At 46.5% G+C, this 25,564-nt stretch overlaps 1 protein-coding gene and 1 pseudogene across 1 annotated transcript in view; one reads left to right on the top strand and one right to left on the bottom strand.

The window, feature by feature from the left end:
• SH3TC2 (SH3 domain and tetratricopeptide repeats 2) overlaps nt 1-11,553 on the bottom strand; it is a 53,393-nt gene extending 41,840 nt beyond the window's left edge. The window contains exons 1-2 of the mRNA XM_026510719.4: nt 11,010-11,553; nt 1,294-1,392 (exon numbers count right to left, since the gene is read on the bottom strand). Coding sequence (XP_026366504.2) covers nt 1,294-1,392; nt 11,010-11,061 — 151 coding nt within the window. The 5' untranslated portion in view covers nt 11,062-11,553. The remainder of the gene's footprint in view (nt 1-1,293; nt 1,393-11,009) is intronic.
• Nucleotides 11,554-14,147: 2,594 nt separating this feature from the next.
• LOC113264166 (U6 spliceosomal RNA) lies at nt 14,148-14,238 on the top strand (annotated as a pseudogene).
• The last annotated feature ends 11,326 nt before the right edge of the window (nt 14,239-25,564 follow it).

Consider the following 25,564-nt stretch of genomic DNA (forward strand, 5'->3'; position numbering starts at 1 on the left):
AGGTAAATCTTTTTCACAAGTCTATCGTCTGTCTGCCCGAGAGAGGTCCGTGACTGGAGGGACAACGAAGCATCGTGGCTGTGAACAAGGACGGGGGTTTGAACCCCTGTCTCATCACAGACTAGCTATGTGGCAGTGGGGAGGTTGCCTTTCTCTCTGAGACTCTGCCACCCTTGAAATGGGGAGTTTGGTAGCACCTCCTGGAGGTGAGCACGTGAGAACGAGAGGCGATCACTTAGCACCTGCTTGGCACACTATTTGTCCCCCAAAATGGGCCCTGTTACTACACGACAGACGTTGCGTCTTGTGCGGGTTGATGCTCAGAGCTCCTGGCACAAGGTTCAGCCCAGGTATAGCCCCCTCTGTGGCCAGCTCCCCGCCAGCTCCACTGAGATCTCTTACCAGGACCCTTATGACAGATGCATCTTGAGAATAACGTTTCCTTCACGTTAATTTCAAAATCTTGTTCTGCTTCTGGAAGATTCACACAGGTACTCTTCTGCTCAGGCCATCTCGCCCCACATATTCAACCCTTTATTCACTTAGGCATTTATTTAACAAGTGTGTACTGAGAACCTGCCATGTGTAAGGTACTGTATATAGAACGCGAACGTGACCTCCACATATTTATTCAACGATTTGTGTATTTACTTACCAAACATTTTCTGAGCACCAGCTATGTGTAAATAACTCTTTTAGATACCATGTAGAATAAATACATAAGTCTTCCAATAAATTACCCCTGTCCTCCAGCACCTTAAAATTTCATTGATGATATACCTTCTTTAGTAGAGCAAATATGTGCGGAGCTCCTAATATGTGCTGCTTGTGAAGAGCTTTGAGTGTCTTCCTGAGAAGCCTTCACTTACTCTTGCAAGCAATGGAGAGCTTTGTAAGATTTGTGAACAAGTGAATACCACAGTCAAGGTCATGCCTACAGAGATGCATTTGGGGGGCACCTGGGTGACTCAGTCAGTTAAGCAGCTGCCTTCAGCTCGGGTAGTGATTCCAGGACTCTGGGATCGAGCCCCACCTCAGGCTCCTTGCTCAGCGGGGACCCTGCTTCTCTCTCTGCTTGCTGCTCCCCCTGCTTGTGCGCTCTCTTCCCCGCCCTCTACACCGTGTCAAATAAATAAATAAAATCTTTTTTAAAAAAAGATGCATTTGGTGGTGGCACCTAGAAAGAATAAAAGGAAGGGATCCTGCAGATGGGAGAGATAAGGAGGTTACTGTGTTATTCCACATGGAAAATATTTTTTTAAAGAATAGGGCTTCTCTTTGGGGTTTAGATACCTGGAAGCATATTCTGCGTCAGGAAACATTTTTCCTTGTCTTCAGATGAGGCTATAAACTCACTCGATATGGCTGGATCCTGGGAAGGAGTTTCTTTACCTGGAGGAGATCAAATGAAAGATCATTTTTTATGTGAGTGGAAGCAAGTTATAAGCATGGGCTGCAAGTCTTCGTCAAGTGACAGCTTTTCTCCAGGGCAGGTGGCATGGAAGAATGCCCCCTGCTATCACCATTGCCTTATAATTTTTTAGTGCTCAACTGTTATTAAAGACCTATCATACCTGCTATTTCAATGCTGTAGTAGCCCGAGTGTCCCTGTTTTATTTAAAATAAATAAATAAAACAGATTCCCACCTACAGGTCAGATTGAGTCCCACGGCTGAGGACACTGAAAAGGCTCAGTATATGTTGAACCTGCAAGGTCATGACAGATCTGACTGCAACAAGGTTTAAGGTCAATGGTGGGTGACGGAGGCGCTGGAGCAGAGCCAGGGAGGGCGGCATCATTAGGGAGGTGGCAGGGCATGCTTGTAATGGACTTGAAATATATCGATGGTCCCCAGTTTGCCCACTAGAGTCCTGTATGGAGTGTCTCCTCAGATCTCCAAAATGTTCCTGTCTTTGCCACTGTAGAATTATAGTGAAAAGGAGAAGAAAGAGGATCACGGCACAGGCTAGGGTGAGGGAGGAGGTTATTTTGATGGCAGAGAGTTGAAAAGAGAAGAGAGTACAGCTGTAAAGCACAAGGCAGTGGATATAAAAGAAGAGAAGGAAATTTCACAAGCAGCACTCTGAAATGTGGGCCTCCTTCGTGGTACCCCCAAAATACAAGAGAACTCAAGTCCATAACACGTTACTTTTGGCTACTCTGTTGCTTTGACCATGAGACTGTTCAAGGACTACGCCTGGGGTCAGAATATTATAAGCACTGCCTGGGCCTGGAAAGAGGGGTTAGGAATCTTGGCTCAAACACTATGTGCAAGTCCCTCATGTCTCCCAGTTTCTTTGATTGTAAAATTGTGCTAGATCAGAGTCAAGCAGACCATTTTGTACCGTGGACCAGTTCTTCTACTGATACAGCTCAAGAGGGCTAAGGGACCAGCCCTCACATGCCATCAACTCATTGCTGATGAGTGCGGACCCCAAATCCTCACATGGCTGCCAGGGGTTCGTGTCTCCACTCCCTGCTCCATGCCTACACAGCGAGATTTTGACATCCACGTGGAGGACTTGCCATTTCTCCAGAGCAGGAGTGCTTAGCACTTTTCGGGGTGATGTATAGGGAGAATGAAATGGATTTGGGTTTGAAAAGGCAGAAGGGGGGCCCATCAGCTCACAGCTCCTCATCCAGTCAGTCTTGTTAGGGGTTCGGTGTTGAAAGCTGCTTAGCTGGAAAGCCGGCAGTAATGAGCTATAGTTGAATGGGATCGTTTTGTAGTTCTGCCCCCAGGAGCCAAAGGTAACTGTAGCAAAAAGTCACTGGCTTGGGAATCATGAGATAAGAGGTTGAGCACAAATCAGATTCTCCCATGCATTAGTTAATGACCTTGGGTAAGACCTTTCATCCCTCCGTTTTCTGAGGTTTCACTCTTCCCACTCACAAATGGCAGATTGATCTACGTTAGTGGTTCTCAACTCTGAATGCCTATTTGAATCACTCAGATTGCTTTTTAAAAATAGCAGTGCCTAGGCCACATCTCCAGAAATGCTGATTTACGTGGTTCATAGTGGAACCCAGCCATAGAAATTCTTTTAAGTTCCCTAAATGATTCTAATCTGAGCCAGTGTTGGGAACCATCCATCTAGAACGGTGCTTCTCAAACTTTCATGTGTGTATAAAAGGGTGGAGGATATTGGTAAAATTTAGATTCTGCCTCCATAGGTTGAAAGCCTAGGGTTCTGCGTGTCTTATGTGCTCCTAGAGGATGCTCCTGCTGGTCCCAGGATCACACTTGGAGTGGCCACCTGCTTCCCTACTCTGCAACCGTTTGAAAACGTATAGGCTAGGGACCAGAGGCCATCACAAACCCACAAACATCATTTTTCTTTTTCTTTTTTTATTTTTGTTCTTTTTTGTTATTCTTTTTTCTTTTCCCCACACAGTGAATTTTTAAAGTTCGAATTTGAATTGCTTGACATCACTCAGAAATTGGGATATTTTACATAATCCAGATGCTTGGCTTCACTTTGAAAATGGGAAGATCTGTAGTTCGGGGTCCTCATTCTCATGTGGCCACAGTCGGCTGGAGCCAAGCGTTTGCTGCCCCTCTGCGGGCATTTGTTCAGTCTGCACACGGTCAGACTTACTCATCCACATCTAGCCCCCGCAAGCTTTGAGAGTGTGTCCCTATCGCAACACTGCATGGAAAGATACAACAGCCTAAGGATGATGAGTGCCCACCAGGTAAGCCCAGCTTGCAGAAGGCAGTTCATGGCCACCCTGCTTTGGGAGAGAAGGCAAGGCCCAAAGCTCTGAAAAGATGTGTGAGGTTTAGAGCAGAAAATTGTAATGTTTTACAGGATGTAATTTGTAGACTGTCTGCATCAGAGTCACCTAGGTGCTGGTTTTTATAAAGTTGTCTGTCCAAACCAACGTGTAGAAAAATAGAGAAGAGGGGTGCCTGGGTGGCTCAGTGCATGAAGCGTCTGCCTTCAGCTCAGGTCATGATCCCAGGGTCCTGGGATCAAGTCCCGCACTGGGTTCCCTACTCAATGGGGAGTCTGCTTCTCCCTCTGCCTCTGCCCCTCTGCCTGCTTGTGCTCGCTCTCTCGCGCTCTCTCTCTGACAAATAAATAAATAAAATCTTTAAAAAAAAAAAAAAGAAAAATAAAGAAGAATATCTGCATGACTTAAGTAGCCAGTTATTTCCTAAACAGGATGAGAAAGTACTACCCACAAAAAAAAAAAAAAATAACCGATAAAACTAGGAACCTTTGTTAACCAAAAGATGCAATTAAGAGGGGCGCCTGGGTGGCACAGCAATTAAGTGTCTGCCTTCGGCTCAGGGCGTGATCCCGGCGTTATGGGATCGAGCCCCACATCAGGCTCCTCCGCTGGGGGCCTGCTTCTTCCTCTCCCGCTCCCCCTGCTTGTGTTCCCTCTCTCGCTGGCTGTCTCTATCTCTGTCGAATAAATAAATAAAATCTTTAAAAAAAAAAAGATGCAATTAAGAGACTGAAAGGTAAATGATGGACTAGAATATAAAGCATGTACAGAATGCAAAGAATTCAAACCGGAATACATAAAGAATGTCATGCGTCTTTCAGGGACAGGTAGGCAACCACTAGAAAAATGGACAAAAGGTGTGAATGAGCACTTAACCAAAGGCAATATCCAAATGGCCAATAAATTAATGAAAAGTTTCTAAGCTTATCAGGGACATGAAAATTAAAGCCACCATGGAACACCACTACACAGACTGGCTAAAATAAAAAGACAGATAAAGCCAAGTGTTCCTAATGTTACAATGCAACTGGAACTCCCATCATATATACGACGAGTATGAGAATAAGCCTGGAAAATTTTTACTTTGGAAAAACTGTTTGACATAGCAGTTCAAGCTGAATATATGCCTGCAGTAAGACTCTGCAATTCCAGCCCTAGGCATGTACTCAAAAGAAAACATATATGTGTTCACCAAAATACATCTACTAAAATATTCACAGCAGCAGTATATATAACACCCAAAACTGGCAACAACCCGAATGGCCATCTACACAAGAATGGACAAGTAAGTGGTAGTATATATAACTAGGTACAATACAGCGATGAGAATAAATGAATGACACCCCCAGAAAGCTGTAGACATGGATCCATGCGCCCTGTGACAATTCACCAAGCGGTACCTACAGCATTTCCGCATATTCTCTACTTTCTCTACATACTTCACTTCTGAATATCTGGGGGTTAAGTCTGCAGATGTGCATTTTCAGTTAGCGTCTTGAGGCTTTCTCTCGTACTCTAAAGTGTGAGAATCTCCGCCGTAGAGAGAACCAATGCGCCAGCTGTCTGGGCACCATGAGCCAGAGGGCAGCCACTAGAGACCCAATAAGGAATCTGGAAAATTTGGGTGAGCCGTCTAATCAGAAGGACAGTTAATGGTTGCACAGGGATTCATAGTTTACAGAACTCTTTTGCACATGGATTGTATTTCAACTGAAGGAATATGAAGACTTACCTGGGCCTTAAAAAAAAAAAAAAAAAAAGGACCAGAGAGACAAATCAAGGCAATGAAAAGCTATTATATAGGATGAAGTATGTTTTAAAAAAAAGACGTATGATTTTTTTAATGACTGAAAGGAAATAGACCAGAAGGGCCATAGTAGCTAAGTGCTGGGTCATTTTCCATCATCTTCTTGTCTACTTTTGTCTACTTTCCAAATATTCTGTAATAGACATACATTTGTTTTCTAACATTGAAGGCAGGCGGAGAAGTGGCTAATAACAAAGACTGTAGTTAGTCCCAGACTCAACCCTGAGCTGCTTCATTGGCCAGATGAGCCGTATAAACCAGGTGGTTCAGATGGGGCTGACTCCATCCCTAGCTCCAAAAGTGGGCACTGACTCAAGCATAAACCAGTCTTGTTATGTCATGCCACGGCCACAGAACCAAGGTAAGCCCATGAGAATCAGTCTTAGGACCCTCATCAGCACTCCGCAGGAAGAGATTTCTTTCCATTGCACTTGGAGCCGTGACTATGAGAGCCTGGAACTGTGGGGACTACCGCAGGCTGAAGGCTTGCCTGAGGGTGAGGCCAACCCAATAAAAGGTCAGGGGTTTAGGAAAGACAACTTTCTGATGACATCATTTGAATATCTTGATCCAGCCATAGCGAAAGCAAACAATCCCTGGACTTTTCATTTATGAATCAATAAATTACTTTTGGTATAAGCAAGTTTCATTTTTGTTATTATTATTATGGGTGACAAAAAGCTACTAATCAAAAAAACATTGAGATTTATTTAAAAACTGCCAAACTACTTTCCAAAGCGGCTATCCTGTTTTGCATTCCCATCAGCAATGTAAGAGAGCTCTGCTTGCTCCACATCCTCACCAACCTTGGACAGTATCAGGCTTTTTAATTTTAGCCATTCTATAGGTGTGCAGTTTCATCCCCTTGAGTCAACTGACATTCCCTTAGTAACTAATGATGTCCAGCATATTTTGCATGTGCTTATTTGCCATACGTATATTTTCTGAATGAAAGTGTCTTTACAAACATTTTGCTCCGTTTAAGTAGCTTATTTACCTTCTCATTATTGAGTTATACTAAGATTTTGTTCATTTAGTTATTTGTCAGAGAGCACAAGCAGGGGGAGCAGCAGGCAGAGGGAGAAGCAGGCTCCCCACTGAGCAAGGAGCCCAATGCCGGACTCGATCCCAGGACTCTGGGATCATGATCTGAGCCGAAGGCAGACGTTTAACCAACTGAGCCACCCAGGTGTCCCAGGATGTTTTTGTTGTTTGTTTGTTAGTTTTAATGTTCTAGATACAAGTATCAGATATGCGGTTTTCAGGTATTATCCCTGAGTCTGTGGCTTCCTTCACTTTCTTGGTAGACGTATATGGGGCGGTGGGGGAGGGGAGCAAAATTACTGGCAAAGAGATCAGCAAGATAAGGGGGAATGAACTTTGCATACACATAAGACGGCAGAAGCCAGTGTGTATGTACCAGAGAGGTCGGTGATCATGGGGCTAAAATTGATAAATATGGTAGAGTCAGGATAAGGACAGCATTTCAAGGCAAGCAGAGGAATTAAGAATAGATACAGCAAGCAATAGGGAGCCATGAAGCATGCTCGAGCACGGGAACGGCATAATAAAATGGAAATTCTCCCTGGGCTGGGACAAGAAGGACAAGGGAGAAGAAAAGACAAGAGGCAGGGCGGCCAGCTAAAAAGCTGTATGGTAATCCAGGAGTGTAAGTGTGAGACTGTGCACTGTGATTCTGGCACATGAGAAGTGAGGAAGTATCGTGAATGACGTGGTATTTCAAAGTTGGAAAAGAGAAAGCATCTTGACGTATTGAATATGAGGGATAAAAATAAGGAAGAGGCAATAATTATAGAAAATGAATAGATAGAAGTGATTTAAGAGATCATTTCGTTCTGCTCTCATTTTACTGCGAAGAAACAAAGGAGTAGTGATTCTACCAAGGTCACATAGCAAGTTTGCAACAGAGTCAGAGGGCATCCAGATCCCCGGGGGGCAGACCGTGCTGCCACCGCAACATTAACCCGACCTCAGAACTCTGAGGTCTGAAGTCTCTAATCTGGAAACATCTCTCTTGCAGAAACTTGCTGGACGGGAGCTCTCTGCTCTCAGTCTCTCCTTGCTCCTACCTTCCAGCCCAACTTTAAGAAGAAAACTTGAAGAGGTGTTTCCCTGCGTGCTTTTTTTCTCCGTCTACGTGTTTTTTCTCCTTCTTTGACCTGATAGTCACACCACCAGCAGGTTTTAAGATGTGAACATACACTGTCCTTGTTAGGACAGATGTTAAATCGCAGCCACAGCTCCATCTACCTGCTCGGACGTATCTCTGATCGTCATGTAGAAGGAAAGGAAAAAAGCAAGCTGCATAACAATACCATTTTGCTTCAGTATCAAAATCTTCAGAAAAAATTCTTTGCAATGATTATGAGCACACGGACATGTCATAAAAGTACAAAATCACTGAATCCATGAAAGTGATTAATGCTGGGGAGGAAGGGAGGGAGAGAAATGAGACTGGGGAGAACGACCAGGGGACCCTCCTTGCATCTGCAATGTTTTATTTTTTTTTTTAAGTAAGGGAATGACATAAAGATATTCTGAAGCAAATATGGTATAATGTAGAAATATGCTAGAGCTGGATGGTGGGTTTATTGTTCTGAAATTCTCTATTATCAGTAAGTTCAAAATACCTCACAAACTTTCTAAAGTTCAAATGTGAGGCATCACTCACTATTGCCAGGATTCTCCCTCAATTTCCTATTATTATACTCATGATTCACATTTACCAAAAATGTTGAAAGTTAAAAACACCAGCGATCAATATAGGCAAATGTTCTTTCTCATATCCCCTATTTAAGAGTGTAAGTCTGCCAAATTTCTTTACGAAAGTGTTGATGATAACAGGGCAGTGCTAGAAGCTTTTAGGTCGATGACCGTTGACATGACTTACTCTCCAATCCTCCGAGAGCAACTATAATTTATTAAACAGTGGCAAGAATCTCCAAGGGTCTAGGAAGACAGACATGACAGCAATTGACCAGAACCAGCACCTCTCACCATGCTCAGTGGGGAGATTTATGTGAGCAAATGAGAAACATTTCAGGGGACAGATGCTCCAGGCAGAGCCCGTGTGTGAGAATGCAGGTGACCTGCGGTGGCCAGAGCCAACATTCATCATTGTGTGACACTGCGGCAAGCCAGCTAGGCATCTGTCCAGGGCTCAGTGCTACCGAGAGCCTTCTCCTTTCCTGCCTCCCTTACCCCTGAGGACTGCTGGTCCTCCCTGTTGACTCCCCCTGAAACAGTTGTAATGGCAGAAGCAGCCAGAAACAGGAGCACAGTGGAGCCAGGAATTAGGGAGAAGGGTTGTGGGAATAGTCTTTACTAGTGAACAACAAAACAGCCCGCAATTACTGAGGGGTTAGCAGAAGCCAGACCCTGTGCTAAATCCATGAGATGAATTATCTGATGTCATCCTCTCCCAAACGCCATGTGATAGATAGTACCGCTGGCTCCAGTTTACAGGCAGGAAAACTGAGGTTCGAAGAATATAAGAGATTTGCCCAAAGTCACGGAACTATGGAGTCACTCCAGGATATGTCTCATACTTTGTTCCATTTCTCTAGGATAAATAGGGGAACCTAACAGGGGATGTTTGTATCAGCAATCCTCAGACCTTCAACACCCGTATCATCCTCCCTAGGGAAAGGCCCCCGACAAGCACAGAAAACAGCTTGGGGAAATGGAATGAAAAGCCTCTATAATGGAAATGGCAAGTTGACTCAGAGAAATAGTGGATTCAGGATGCCAGCCACTTATCGATGCCCCAAATGAGGTGAAACAATAAAATCATTGGATGATAATGTCATAAGAACTCTGAGGATGATTTCTTCAGTGTCGGTTGGTTGGCTGGCTGGTTTGGAGCCGCAGAACTCTTGTACATGAAATCGTGGGCTGAGGGCAGGATTTCAGACAGAAGCAGAGCTGCTCCAGCTGAAGCTAGGGGTCAAAGAGCAGGAGCAGAGTTCCCTAAGGCACGTCTGCAGGCCAAGCCTACAGTCCCTCATCTTACAGATGAGCAAACAAAGGCCTAAAGAGAGAGCTTGATATGCTAGGGTCATAGAAATGTAATTAATATGGCTGACATTTCTCGTGCTTAATTCACTGTGTGCCAGGTCGTTTTAAGTGTTTCACACGTAGACTTAATCCCTACCACAACTCTATGAGGAATGCATAATTATATCACAAATCTACGGATGACGGAAGTGAAACAGAGATTAAGTAAATTGCCCAAGTCAAGTCAGAGAACCAAGATCAAACCAGACACTTTGGCCTCAAAGACCAGATGATTCACCAGGATGATGCCTGCCCAAGTGAGGGTAGACTGAGCTGGACCTAGAACCCAGGTCCCTGGCTGGCAGACCAGGGATCCCTCATGTTCCCCCACACTCCATTCAGTGGCTGCTCCCGTGGCATACAATGGCAACAGAATTTAGGGAAAGGGTCTGAAAAGTTTCTAAATCTTAGAAATCTGGAGATGCAAAATCTTTTCATGGCTAAAGGTTGTGCCTTTTGTGCCAAGGGCACCATTTGTGAACCTGTTTCCCTTGGCTAGGGGTTCTCCTGGGTTCCCCTTCCAAGGAACCGCATGGAACTCCAGGCATGGAATCCTAACGAGGGTTGGGAATGATTCCTTGGCATGGTGCTCTATCTCCCAAGCAAGTCCTCCCTGACTCTGCCACCTTCCCACAAAGCTGCCACACACCCTGATAAACGCCCTACTCAAGATGGTGGGGCCCCACCTTGGTCCTGCTCTGAAAAGAAGCAAGGAGCTTGCATTAGGGAGACTAACCACCCTGGTTGCCTGGGACTCTTCTGGTTTTAGCACTGACTGTATCCTGAGAAAGTCTTCGGGCCCGGGCAAACTGGGATGATGGGTCACCTGATATCAAGTCTCAGATGACTTGACAATTTCTAAGGGCAACAACTCTCCGTGGCCTCAAGTTGACGTACACACACACACACACACACACACACAATCACACCGTAATAGGTAGGAGGCAGGAAATTGTTTGTTTTTCTCTAGTGACAGCAACCCTGATAAAAATAGGGTTGAGTGACTGAGGCCAAATTTATGACCACCCATGGGCCCCAGAGGCACTCACTGCCTGAGGTTCTTTCCTGACCTAGGGAATCCTGGGAAGAAAAGACGGAAGGGGCCCGTCACACCCTGTGAGTGGCAGCCAAGAGCAGCGCTGGCTCCTCACAGAGTGAGCTCAAAGTCTCTCTCCTCTGGAAAAGTAGAAGTTTCCCAGGGTCTACTCCCTTTTCACAAAGCCAGAATGACAAATACTGAATGAGGGAAGGAGGAGAGGGGGCCAGAAAGTACAGCCATCTCCCCGTCTTTAGAAAAGCGGCATTCCCAACCCAGCAGATCCCGGAGTCTTCACTGGACCGACTACCTCAGTGAAGCCACAGGCCAAGGCCCCGCAGGAGACTCACCTGGGCCCCAGGACAGACTCGGCTCCCCAGGAATGCAGAAGCAGCCACCCATGTGTGCATTATTCTCCCCAGGCCAAGGCCCCTAGGAACACCAGCCAGAAGAGCACTGGGAGGGTACAGCCTTCTGACGGTGTCCCTCCTCCCGCCTCCTCCCTGGCACACTAGGGACCAAAACCCAGCTCAACGCACAATGCAGCCTTTGAGATCCGCTGCAGCAGGAGGCCCAGGGAGGAGGGGAGGGGCAGCCCAGCCCTCAGGACCCAGAGTCCTTACACTGTCAGGCCCTGCCTGGGGAGCAGCGCTCCTCCCTGCCTGTCTGCAGATTGCTGCAGGCCTATCAGGCTGTGGCACGTTCCTCACATTCTAGGACTGAGATACACAGTTAGGTTCCTGTGGGGGAGGCCTGGGTGGGGGAGGAGGGCAGAGAGCATCCCAGGAATCAAGGCTGCTGTTCTTGTTTTCCCCGGACTGACTTGGCCCACACTGACTTGCCTGCCAATGAGAAAGCCAACCCCACCCAGCCTCCCTCTGCCAACCCCTCCCTCAGCTCTGGGGCTGAAGCCGGAGCTGTGGACGCAGCATCTCACCTGGGCCCCAGCAGCACCGCGAGCCAAGTCCTCGCTGCTGAGTGTGCAGAGCCCCAGCCCCTGGTCCTAAAGCTTTGGTCAGAAGGAGTGTGAGAATTCGCCTGATGGAGCCCAGCACCTTAGGGATGAGAGGATGGAGACCAAGTCTGGGAAGGCTACGAGTATGCACAAAAACCTGGTCTCCCCAGACCAGCCTTCTTTTTCCGTTTTGGACAAGGAGCGGAGCCAGAGAATGCAGTGGACACCGTACAGGAAGCCTCCCGGTGACATCTTCCAAAGGAGGCAGAGAAAATCTGGTTAATGTCCACAAGATTGGGCAGAGACAGGACTGTGATTTAACAACCAAGCTTAAGGATCACTAATTACTTATGATTTTCTTAATGCCTAGAGCAAAGTTCAGCGGTGAGTGAACCGAAGAGGGAGGAGGGGCAGCTGAGAGCAGGCAGAGTCCTAACCGCTGTCTTGCAGGCTACGTGCAGGCTGGGCGGGACGTCAGGCTCACAAGCATTTTAGGGACGGAGGTGGCCTGGCCATGTATATATTCTGGGAGGAGCACTGGGGTGACAATGTGAAGGATAGCCCAGGGGTCAGTGTCCCTGGAGTGGTCACGAGTGTCCCCTGCACACACCAGCTCAGCTTCAGGTGACAGAGTCTGGCTTCAGTTTCAATGCTGACTCATCTTGACTCTCAGTCACCAAGCGTTTGCCACGGGCCAGGCACTCACCATACACGACTTCCTTTAAATCCCGTAACAGCCCCATGATGGAGGCCCTATCAGCTCTACTGTGTAAGTGAGAAAATGCGTGAAGAGGGCCGTATAACTTGTCCAAAGCCCCACTAGCTACGAATGTCAGATTCAGGACTAGGGCCGGGTCTACTTGATTCCACAGTTCAGGAGCTTCCAGCTTCCGATCTACGAGCTCTTTCCGTGACCACAGTGAAAAACAATGAGATCATCTGATATGAACCCTCAGAGCTTGCTGACCACTCTGGAAGGCCCAGGAGAGGAGGGCTAGGGCAGGGTAGGGGGACAGGCGGGATAGGGTTTCTCCGACCCCATGGCGGATGTTTCCTCTGTGCACATCTGTCTAAAGAATCCACTCCCATAATGTCCCATGACTTTTCCCTCACCAAAGTGTGCCTCGCCTCTGTTTTAGGATGTTTTCTTGGACTTAAGATAAAAGAGCAAGAGTTTCTTTAGAAAGTAGTCACTCAAAATTTTGGGAGATATGTGAGAATCAGACAGTGAAGAAAAACCATGTTTAACTTGCACATGATGACAAATGCTTAGAGTTACCCCTTCTCCTTGACTAGCCCGCACACCCTTCTTACAGAGGTTCAGAGACAGAGATCCGAAACTGCAAATGACTGAGACCAACCAAAGGAAGCCCGCCTGTCCCAGATGACACCCTGCTGATGTCTCAGCAGTTGGCTGAGACATACATTTTGGCAAGTCCATTCTGGATAAAGGCGTTGCTTCTCTTGAGATGCAAGAATCTATCTTACATATGGGTAACTCAGATGAATTAGCCTGAACAAAGAGCTTTCCAGGCAAGGAGAGCAGAAGGTGCAAAGGCCTTGAGGCTGGACCATGGGTGGCAAGTGGAAGGAAAAGCATGTGTGGCTGGAGTCCATGAGGCAGGGCAGCGTACAGAGATGAGGTTAGAGAACGCTGCTGGAGGCAAGATTGCATAGGACCTTGAAGGCCATCTAAGGACTTCGGCTTCTACTGTGAGTGGGATGGGAGACAACGGAGGATACTAAACAGAGGAGTCTCATGATGGACTTAGGACTTTAAAGGGTCACCCTGGCTGCTCCTTGAAAAATAGGCTGGAGGCGACTGGGTGGCTCAGTGATTGAGTGGCCAACTCTTGATTTCAGCTCCAGTCGTGATATCAGGGTCCTGGGATCGAGCCACCATGTGCTGGGCTCCATGCTCAGCGGGGAATCTGCTGGAGATTCTCTCTCTCTCTCTTTCCCTCTGCCCCTCCCCCCGCTGCTCACTCGTGCATGCTCTCTCTCTCTCTAAGATAAATAATTCTTAAAAAAAAAAAAAAGACGAAAGAAAAATAGGCTGTAGCTGGGATTCCAGGTATGCAGAAACTTTAATATCCAGAAAAAAGATAATGATGGCCTGCAACAAGGTGACGGCAATGGAGGTCGTCAGAGGGGCTTAGGTGTTAGAAATATTTCTGAATGAAGAGTATATTAATCAAGGTTCTCCAGAGGAGCAGAATCAATAGGGTATAAATATATCTGTGCCACAAGGACGGCACTGCCCCACCTAAGAAGCCCCTGCTAGGCTTCAGGCAACGAGGACTAGGGAGCCATGTTCCTGTGGTAAATAGTCAGACATCCTGGTTTGTCATGGAAACCACACATCAAGATTTTCACATCAAGTTCCCAAACTTTTTAATGGTCACAAACTAGGCTCGCTTCAGCAGCACATATTGTAAAATTGTTATATGCAAACAATGAATCATGGAACACTACGTCAAAAGCTAATGATGTACTGTATGGTGACTAACATATCATAATAATAGGAAAAGAATAAAAAATAAAATAAAATTGGAACGATACAGAGATTAGCATAGCCTCTGCGCAAGGATGACGTGCAAATTTGTGAAGCATCCGCCATTTTGAGCATCGTATAGAACTGAATCGTTATGTTGTTCACTGAAAACTAATATAATGCTGTATGTTAATTATACTTCAATAAGAAAAATAAGAATTAAAAAATTAATGCTCACAGACTAATTCAGAAAATCTTCCAAAGCACTGTGTAGGCCAATACTTCAGAGCAGACCAACATGCCTGTAGGCCCAATCCAGCCCAAGAGCAACCAGCTGGACCCTTCAGATGTGAAACTGAATTTTTTGTCTTGGGAAATTCACAATCTAGTTGGGATAATAAGATATCCCAAGTTGGAGATATCTAGTTGGGAAATGATAATTCAAGGGAAAAACTGCAAGACTATGTCATGGGTGGAATTCTGTCCCCTCCAAAAATGATGTTTTGAAGACTTAACCCCCAGTACCTCAGAATGTGACCTTATTTGAAAATAGGATTGTTGTAGATATAGTTATTTAAGTTGGGTTCATACTGGAGTAGGGAGGGCCCCTAATCCACTGACTGGTGTCCTTATAAAAAGAACACCCTATGAAGACATAAACACAGAAGCAGAAGCCCCGGCAACAATGAGGGGAGTCGCGTTATGCATCCACAAGCCAAGAATTGCCCGGGATTGCCAGCAAACCACCAGAACTCAGGAAGAGGCAAGGGACGCTTCTCCCTGCAGGTTCCAGAGGGTGCGGAGTCATGCAGACACCTTCATTTGGGACTTCCAGCTCCCAGCACTATGAGACAATATATTTCTATTGTTTGAAGCCCCCCAGTTTGGGCAGTTTGTTAGGACAGCCCCAGGAAACTCCACCCTGCTGTGTTTTTACCTCTCAGAGGTCAGTTTGGGTATGAGATTTGTGGTCAAAAGACCAAAGTTCAAATCCTGGCTCTGCCATTTCCAAGTTGTATGCTGTTTATGGTATAGTCTCCTTTGCAAATAACAATGATAATAATAGTCACATCGAAATCACAAAAAAAGTTCTACCTCACAAAATGATTGTGAGGATTTAAAAGGTGTTTATAGGTGTTGGTTTTTGACTTGTGCAAATCTCGCACGTGTGTGTGTGTGTGATCACTGTTATACTAGTCTTTGGCATATTGTCCATGTGTCCAGACGCTGAGGGAGAAGGGACATCCCTGGTGAGCAGAATGTGACTATCGGCCATGACGGAGACAAAATCTCCATTCCAATCAGAAAGCTAACAAGGAAATGCATCCAAGTAAAACTAGGTCTGCCTGTCCTCAGATAATCAGGAAGATTCCTTTCATTACCTCAGGCAAAGACATCCAGCCTAGCCACCCGGGCGGCATTTCTCTCCTTACTTCTCGACTGGCCAACGTTTTCGACAGACATGAGTTTTGCAAGCAGTTTACTCAAGAAAGAAAAATGAAATTTCAAGCTTAACTATTTTCATCACTATGGTATTTGGCTTTTGTGATTTAGCAAATCGGTTTCAAGCAAAAGGAAAGGTGTGTCTCTTTTCTTTTCTAGGTGTTTTCATTGATCAATTTCATTGGGTGACCTTGGGAAAGTCAACCATTTCCCCTTCGGTGCTCTCCTTATGTAAAGTCATTTTGTGTCCCTACCCATTCAGGTCTTGTTCCCGTGATGACTTTGTCCAAATTCCTCTGGAAGTGGGGTCCCCAGATCTCCGTCCAACCGCCCAGCAGGGCTGTGTGTTCTGTACACAGCTCTGAGGCACTCTCCCCTCCTCTGATTCATGCAGTATTCTGCTGCTAATGGATCGCCAGCTTACATCAGGCTACAGGAGTCAGGACATAGTTCACATTCTACCCACCTGGAGAGATTTATCAAGAGTCAGATGCCTAGATCTTACCCAGCCCCAGGGAAACAGAATCTCTGATGAGACCCATTCCATGTAATTCTGATATGCATCCAGATTTCAGCAAATAATGCCCCAGGGGTTTCTTTTGCAGAGATGAGAGATAGGCCCAGGTATAGATTTCAGCTCTCCTTTTCTTAACCTTTTGATCTATGCCAAAGTTTGTTTTTTTTTAAGATTTTATTTATTTATTTATTTATTTATTTATTTATTTATCAGAGAGAGAGAGAGAGAGAGAATGCACAAGCTGGGTGAGCAGCAGGCAGAGGGAGAAGCAGGCTCCCTGCTGAGCAAAGAGCCTGATGTGGCGGTTGATCCCAGGACCCTAGAATCATGACCTGAGCTGAAGGCAGAGGCTTAACCGACTGAGCCACCCAGGTGTCCCTGATCTACACCAAAGTTCATTAAAAGCCTTAACCACAAGGGGGGGACCACATCAGGGACTCTGGCTCTCTCAATGAAAAGAATGTGAGGTGGCCCAGTTGGTTGGGCCATGGACTCTTGGTTTCAGCTCAGGTCAGGATCTCAGGGTCATGGGATCAAGCCCCAAGTTGGGCTCCATCCTCAGTGTGGAGTGTGGTTGAGATTCTCTCTCTCCCTCTCCCTCTGCCCCTCCCTGCTGTGTTCTCTCTCTCTCTCTCTCTCTCAGATGAATAAGTAGATCTTTAAAAAACAGAAAAAAGAAAAAAAGAAAAGAATGTTAGAGGGTCCCTCTCATCCTCAAGGTTCAGCGTCCACAAATAACCAAAAAATGACATAATTATTCAAGAGTTCCCTATTGATGAAATCCTCCATCTTACTATATCCTCACAGTTCTATTGGTAACATAGCAGTTGGACCCGCCATTTTGTAAGCGATGAAAGGGTTGTGTGAGAGCAATCACGTGACTTCTCCAAGGTCTTACTGCTAGTAATTGACAGAAATAGCTTTCTCAAACATTCCAGCCAGCACATACAGTAGGCTTCACCACTTAAGAGAGCCAAGAGGATATAAACCAGACACATATACACAGCATCCCAACCCCCAACCCCTCCCTCAAGCAACATCTGTCTAGTAATAAAGATCAGAATTATCTCAACCTCCACAGAACCACATATGTATAGAGGTCAAGCAAACGAGTAAAACAAGTTTATCACACATGCATTTAATTTAAAAGGTTTCAACAATATGTGAACATCCAGGGAAAGTAGGAAAAGAAAACCATTTAAATACAATGGGCCAGTGCTTCTCAAACTTTAATATGGTTATGAGTTATCTGTCATGATAGGCAGAATAACACCCCCCAAAGATGTCCGTACTCCCAGAGCCTGGAATATGTTACCTTATTCGGCTAAAGGGACTTTGCTGGTAGGACCAAGTGAAGGAATTTGAGAAGGGACATTGTTTGGATCATCAAGATGTAACCGCAAGGGAGTTGGGAAGGTCAGAGTGAGAAGAAAACAAGATAAGAAAACTAGAAGCCAGAAGTCAGGATCAGAGAAAGCAACCTGAAGATGCTGTAAATGCTGGTTTTAGTTGGAAAAGGGGGCCACAAGGCAAGAAACGTGGGATGCCTCTAACAGCTGGAAAAAGCACAGAATGGATTCTCCTCTAGAACTTCCAAGGGGACCACAGCCCCACCAACACCTTGATGTTAGCCCAGTGAGTCCCACTTCGGACTTCTGACATCCAGAACTACGAGATGATAAAGTTGTGTTCTTTGAAGCCACTAAGTTTGCATTTGTTGCAGTAGCCACAGGAAACGAATAGACCTGGGAATGGGGAAAATGAAGATCCTAATCCCGGGTCTCCGAGGGGGTGAGAAGTTCTACTGGGAGCTTGTAGGCGGTGACCGCGCACTGGTGCTTGGACCCCGCTTTGAGAGTCGAAGCCATCAGAACTCCCCCGCAGCTGTTCCTTCAGTGTCTGGAGCCTTCAGTTAGCACGGGAGGGGAGCATGACCCCTCAGAGTCCTCAGTTCTCACCTCTAACTGCCCCAGCGTCTGTCCCACTGCACACGGTGTGGACCTCTGGTCAGCCTTATTTTCAGTATCACCTATCCTGAGAGGTACTTCCTTTTATTATTTCTGTCCCTACTTATTTACTTCAGTGATTATAGTCCTAAGTCTGGGTGTTTATTTATCATCCCCCCCCTCACATTTCTGCTGCCCCATTCCCACCATGCAACACAGTGCCTGACATAGAATAGACAGGGTTTTGTGAAGAAAGGAAGGAAGGAAGGAAGGAAGGAAGGAAGGAAGGAAGGAAGGAACGAACGAACGAACGAACAAATTGAAAAATTAAGGAAGCTCTTAGTTCTTTTTCAAATAGATGCCTGACCAAATCTCTCACAACTTGTATTTGTACAAATGAATTTGTTTTAAACTACCTAATTCAAAAGTTTACACTGATCCAAGAAGCTTAATTTTCTCCGACTGGCCTCTATGTTCCAAGCAGATGAAATCAATCTGGAAACTGATCTTTCCCATCACTGTTCAAGATTCCTCCCCAACTCTGAAAAGGCTGCTGCAGCCGGTCAGTTCCCAAGAAGAAGGAAGACTGGCAGGCAGGAAGCTTATAGGGTTGTGCTCGCAGGATCCCTAGGGGTGGGGGTGTGGAAAACAGGACCGGGCAGAGGACGGGGTGGCCTGCAGCTCGGACTCAAGAAGGTCCTCAGCTGGTTCCCACAGGGAGCTCAGAGGTTGGAGGGTCCCGCAGAGTCATCCTGGGCCAAGGGCATCTGATAGCAACCAGTCCCTGGACCGGCTACATCCTTGTAATGGCCAGTCATGGAGGGCAGGCTGCCCTGGAAGGGAGCACGGACTGGAGATGGCACTCTTCTGTTCCAGGCAAGCCCCAGGGAGGGATCAACTGAGAGCTGTCGACCTTGAAACCTTCCAGCAACTGGGGGAAGGAGTGGGCCAGTCGTGATAGGTGGGGCTCCAGGCAGACTCCCCAACACTCACTCATGCCTTCTGTTTCCTCAGGCACTGGGGGAAAAGAAACTATTAAATCAAGCGAAGCCCAGAATAGAGCTCTGTGTCACACCAACATGAACTAGACAGGAGTAGACTAAAGATGCAGAGAGAAGAACACTCCTCCAGAAGGAGGAGAACTGGGATGGCCGTGAGGGTGAGCACAGAGCCTGTCTTGGAGACAGGCTTCTTCCTCTGAGATGGGACGTGTGAAGGTGTCGAGAGTACGAGGAATGAGGTGTGTGTTTGGAGCAGCTCATGGGTGAAGGCCACAGTATAACCAGGGAGGAGGAGAACAAGGGGGTCCGTGGGGGTAGCATAATAAGAAGCTGATCAGGGGGCGCCTGGGTGGCGCAGTCGTTAAGCGTCTGCCTTCGGCTCAGGGCGTGATCCCGGCGGTCCGGGATCGAGTCCCACATCGGGCTCCTCCGCTGGGAGCCTGCTTCTTCCTCTCCCACTCCCCCTGCTTGTGTTCCCTTTCTCGCTGACTGTCTCTCTGTCAAATAAATAAATAAAATCTTTAAAAAAAAAAAAAAAGAAGAAGAAGCTGATCGGAAAGGAATGGGTAGGTTGCTGGTCCCAGTGACAGGCATGGCTGGCCACTAAAAGTTTGCAGGGGCCCAGTCGTGGGGGTTTATGTCTCCCTTCCAGGAGCCTCAAAATGGAGCAGAGACAGCACACAGCAGTCCAGAGCTGGCAAAGCAGGGGTGTCAGGGGGCACTAGGGTGTGAGAATCGGGGGAGGCGCTGGTAAGATTGTGACTGAAGTGGGCTCAATGAGGAGGCCCAGGGGGACGGACAGAGAGAGGAGATCAGACCACGTCACAAGGTCCTAAGGACTGTCCAGCAGCTTGGGGAGATTTCAGGGAGTGGGTGAGCCAAAAGGTGGGGGCTGTGAGGGGAATTTCGGAGATCACGTCTGTAGTGGCGGAGGGTGAGGAGGAGCCTGTGCAGAGCGTGGCGAGGAGGACTGTCCTGCACGAAGGCCAGGAATTGTGTTTTCAAACGGTGTCATCCCAGCTGCGGACACATATGTGTGCAAAAGTTCAGGCTGCATACTGAATAAAAAGGCGAGTGCACACTCAAACCACTTGGCTCCTAACCAAAGCCCAGTCCCCTCCCTGAAGGCAACCACAGGCAATGTGCAGTGTCCTTCTGAACTCCAGCTCTGCATTCTAGACACACGCATGTGTGATCCCATTTCTGCAAGGAAGGTTACATATACATAGAGTCTATATACATGGGTTTTATATATAATATATGTATTCCTCTAGAGGATCATATTATATGTATTAGCATATCTCTTCTTTGGCTCCCTGCCTCACTCTCGGTCCTGGACTTAGCCCTCATTGTGAGAATGACAATTCTGTCTTGGCCTGTCTCGCTTGACTCGTGGCTGGAACCTCAAGTTACAAAGACGGGAACTCTTGTGGGAAAGGGAGGCTTCGTGAGGGCAGCCCCAGCAACAGGCATGGGTAAAGCTGGCCCAGAAAGGATTCCTCTTTCCCCTGGACAAAGTCAGAACAAGTGAGTCCCGATGGGTTAGCCACGTGGATGGCTAACATTTTCCTGTTTCTGGGTGCGAGCTGTTCGTCTCCCTTCCTGGAATCTAAACAAAGTTCAAAACAAACTTCTAAACAAAGGGATCCCCCGCTTCCCCAGATCTCGATTCCATTCCTGAGAGCAGTGAGCCAAGATACTCCTCTTCTGACGACTTTCCCAGCAGAGCCCCGCGCCTTCCTCCTGCCCCTTCCTGGTGGCCAATTGTTGTGAACATCCTCATGGCGGTAGACTTTTATTTCTATTAACCCCTTTCTTCACATCCTCATAATGATGCAGGGAGAAGATTGTTTTCCCAACAGAATTATTTGGTGCTTTTATATAGTCCGGGTTCGATGGTCTCTCCTAAAAGCCTAATCCACCAGCATCCAGCTGAGCAGGGGTGAGAGAGTCTAGACCTAGGTGAGGGGCCCCACATTCAAGCCTGAGGCTGCGTCTGCCTCAGCATGAGGCTGAGTGGCTGAGCTGCTGGATCGAGGGTGGGTTCATCAGCTACCAAATGGGAATGGAACTCCTGACTTAAGGGCTTTACAAAGTGGCTGTGAAGAGAAAAGTAGAAAGATCCCCGACAGCATTTTGTTAATTCAAAGTGCTGGGAAGCACCTCGTGTGTTTCTTTAGACTGAGACCACACAACTGGGGGAAATATTTGGTCAAAGAGAGGGAAATTCATCTCAGCCTAGAATAAAGAGAAAGAATTCAGGACCAAATCGCCTTCCTTTATGAAGTTATGCTGCTTTGAAAGCCTTTTCTTTCAGATCCTCACCAGCCTGTGAAAGGAAGAGGCAGGATGGAATGCTTATTGCATTTGCAAGAGAAGGGATGGAGACTGAGAAGGTGGCCTGCTGCCCTCGGCCAGGTCCCTACCTGAGTACTTCTCTGCAAGGAGATGGAAACCGGTAAGCAGACCAGCTTCATTTAGTATCATTGTATTTGACCCAGAGGAAGGACCACACCCCGCAATCCCCATAGCAACGGAGCTCCCCGCACATTCCCAGGCAAGGAAAGGCTGACAGGAACAAACTGTGGGAAGGTCCAGCAGGCCTGCATGAGAGGAGAGATGACGGGCTTATCACATGGGCAGGCGTAAGTGAATAATGATGATGCCAGTTATACACAGGCAGCTTCTTACGGGTGTACCAACTAGCACTTCAGCAGATTTACACACAGCCACCCAGAGAGACAGGTCCTGTCATTATCTCCATCTAAAGATGAAGAATTTGGGGGTCTGGGAAGCCTAGCAAATTTCCAAAGGTCGCATAGCTGACAAGTGGGAGAGTCGGGATTCAGAACTCAGCAGACTTGATCCAGAGCTGGGCTCTTGACTGGGGCACGCCTGAGCCAGCCTAATTTTTCATTTGGCAAAGAATAATGCAATCTAGGGGCGCCTGGGTAGCACAGTGGTTAAGCATCTGCCTTCGGCTCAGGGCGTGATCCCGGGGTTCTGGGATCGAGCCCCACATCAGGCTCCTCCACTAAGAGACTGCTTCTTCCTCTCCCACTCCCCCTGCTTGTGTTCCCTCTCTCACTGGCTGTCTCTCTCTCTGTCGAATAAATAAATAAAAAATCTTTAAAAAAAAAAAAAAAAGAATAATGCCATCTACATTTATAGAATCCCAGAGTATGGAAAGTGGAAGAAATCCTGAAGATGACCTGAGGATTTCATTCAAAAGATCTTGATTAAGCACCAGCTATGGGCTAGCATGAGATTGGGATCTAGGTTGGGATGGGGAGAATAGCACAGTGGTAGAGTCAACAGACAGGGTATTTTCTTTCGTGGATCTAACATCCCAGTGGAGGAGAAAGATAACAAATAAACAACAAATTAATTAGCAATGGAAGTGGAAGGGGAATAGGTAAAGTGATAGAAAATGCCAGCACATAAGATAATAGGCTTGGTTAAGCCCTAATATCTCCATCCACTTGTCCAGCCACCATCTTTTACATTTGAGGAAGGCAGAGACACTGCTCAGGACGAGACCACACCAAGCCCCTCCCAATGATGGGTTTATTTCCCTATCATTGTTAGCCCATAGACCTCAGCACTGAAGGAAGGGCAACAAATGCTCAAGCACCCCCTTCTTGGCCCCAAGACACAAAGGATCCTTCCATCCCTGCATCACACCCCAAGAATCAGGAAGTAGCCCAGGCACAGCAGAACCTGGACAAGCCCTGGCATGTCCAGCATGTGGCAGCAGCAAGCGGCCATGCCACCAGGCTCCCTCATCCCGCCTAACTACCCCGTGATCACCCATCACCATGTCAAACTCTCCTATTTCGTTTTGCTCATCCTGGAATTCAAGACTGTGGACGAGGACCAGGATTCATGAACCAGTCGCAGGGGCCCAGGCAGGGCTTTTGGCTCCTAATGCTGGCCAAAAGGTGGATCCTGGGCCGTGTCAGTGCTCCCTGAGACTGGCCTGGCCAGGACACACTACCCTGTGGAGCCTGGCACCTTGCCTTCTCTGTGGTCCGAACCCTCTTTAGGCTCCCGGGCCCTGGGCATAGTCAGAGATGCACGTGCAAGCAGGCCCTACCAGCCCTGCTTCTACCAGACATTTGGGGCACCCATGTCCCACCCTCCTCCCCACTACCTCCTCTTCCTCCCTGCTCTCACCTGCCCCTATTAGTCCATTCGCCTTTAAGGCCAGTGTTTACAGCCCAGACTGTGAGGGGACAGCAGAGGGAGAGAGAGCACCTGAGGATACAGAACTGGCACAGGACTGCCTTTTCACCTCCCAAGTGATGAGTGAGGTTGGAAGATCAGAAGATTTAAAGGCAACTGGGGCAAAAAAATGAAATGAAAAGCATTCAGGTTGGAAAAGAAGAATTAAAACTATCTCTACTCTCAGCTGATAGGATCTTACATGTAGAAAATCATAAGGAATCCAATTTTTTAAAACCATTAGAACTAATAGAGGAATTTAGCAAGGTTGTAAGATATGAGAACAATACACACAAAAAAAAAATCAATTGGGGGGCGCCTAGGTGTTTCAGTCAGTTAAGTGTCTGACTCTTGATCTTGGCTCAGGTCCTGATCTCACCATTGTGAGTACGGTGGTGAGTACAGTCATGAGTTTGAGCCCCCATTGGGCATGGAGCCTACTAAAACAAAACAAAACAAAATAAAACAAAAAATCAATTTTTTTCTTGCATTAGCAATGAACAATCCAAAAATGAAATCAAGAGAACAATTCAGTTCGCAATAGCATCAAAAATAATAAGGTACTTAAAAATCTATTTAACAAAAGAAGTGCAAAACTTGTACTCTGGGAGCTACAAAAAACATTGAAAGAAATTAAAGATCTCAATGAAAGAAAAACATCTCATGTTCAGGAATTTGGAAGACTTAATTTTGTTAAGATGGCAAGACTCCGGAAATTAACCTACAGAGTCAACGTAATCTCTATCAATATCCCAGCAGCTTGGTTTTCTAGAAATTGAGAAGGCGACACTAAAATTCATTGGAGACTTAGGAACCCAGAACAGCCAAAACAGTCTTGAAGACAAAGGGTAAAGTTCTCAATTTTACACTTCTCGATTTCAAAAGTTACGGTAAAACAATGGTAATCAAGACAGTGAGGTACTAACAGAAGGATAGATCATTGTAATAGAATTGAGAGTCCAGAAATAAGCCCATGTCAACTGATTTTCCACAAGGGTACCGAATCAATGAAGGAAAAAACAGTCTTTCAACAAATGGTGCTGGGAGAATTGCATGGCTACATGCAAAAGAATGAAGTTGGATCCTTACCTCACACTATGTATATAAATTAACTCACAGTAATGGAAATATCACATTGCCTTTAACTAATGAGACTTTGGTTCATTTTGATAATGGAGCAGCTGTTGGCCTCTGAAGAAAGTGTCAAATTTTGACCCTCAAAAGGACTGGGAAAAAAGAGCTCACACTTTCCCCTGCTACCCTGTCTTAAACGTGATATATATAACATCCCACCACCAGCTCTGACCACCTTCTCTCAAGTACTAGAATGCCAACCTTGCCACTGAGACTGTGCTGTGAGCTCCAGGGTAAGCTAAGGTGGTCACTAACCTCCCTGGCTGAGTCAAAGTAATCAAAGCCTTCCTTTACCGAGGGACCCCTCAACCACATTATATCCTCAAACCTCAGTAGAGTTACGAGGTGGGACAGGCCTAGCTTACTATTCTCCCTGCTTCCACTAAGTGTAAAACAACATGCTCTATGTAACCCTGGATTTTTTACACCAATTGTACCAATCAACTATTATCCACATCATCAACTCAATTATGACCATAGCTCCAAATTCATGGATAGGACTGGAACAACCCTATTGACAGTTAAAAAGACCCTATTGATCTTGAGGAGCTTGGGCCTTCAGAAGATACTAGGAACACACAATTAACAGGTAGGCAGATGGTGTATCAATATGAGCAACCCACGGAGAAGCAGGCCCACTCCAATCTTCTGTCACTTTCCTAACCCTAAAGAGAACATCTCACCTCATCGCTGAAAATGGTAGCATTCTTACACATGAATTAAGGCCCAAGAAGGGTGAGGAGGAAAGGGGAGTCAGTGCAAGGCCTCAGACCTGCCACTTTTTGCACTTGACATTGAGAGGTGGTAGGAGACTGTCAACCCTCACTCTTCATGGCTGAATCCTGACTCATCATCTCATTGATTCGTAACATAATCATGCTTGCAAGTGAGTAGCGCTGTCCCCAGCTCATCAGTGTGGACCTGGACTGAACAATTGCTGAATAGGTTGAAGTGAGAATGAAAATGCCTGTCCCAATAGCACTTTCTCTTAGAAAACAGAGCAAAGCCCTGTCCCTAACCCTAACCTTTTTGAGACTACATGGTCCCCACTTTCATAGGAAATGTAGAAGAGGTTACCATAAATGTAAAGCCTAGAGAGTATCCATCAGATGCAATTTCTTTATAGTTAGGCCATTTCAGCAAAAAATCTAGGGACAGATGACACAACATTGACAAACGATGAAGCAAGGC

The sequence above is a fragment of the Ursus arctos genome, unplaced genomic scaffold (assembly GCF_023065955.2).
Source record: "Ursus arctos isolate Adak ecotype North America unplaced genomic scaffold, UrsArc2.0 scaffold_15, whole genome shotgun sequence".
NCBI classification, from domain to species: domain Eukaryota; kingdom Metazoa; phylum Chordata; class Mammalia; order Carnivora; family Ursidae; genus Ursus; species Ursus arctos.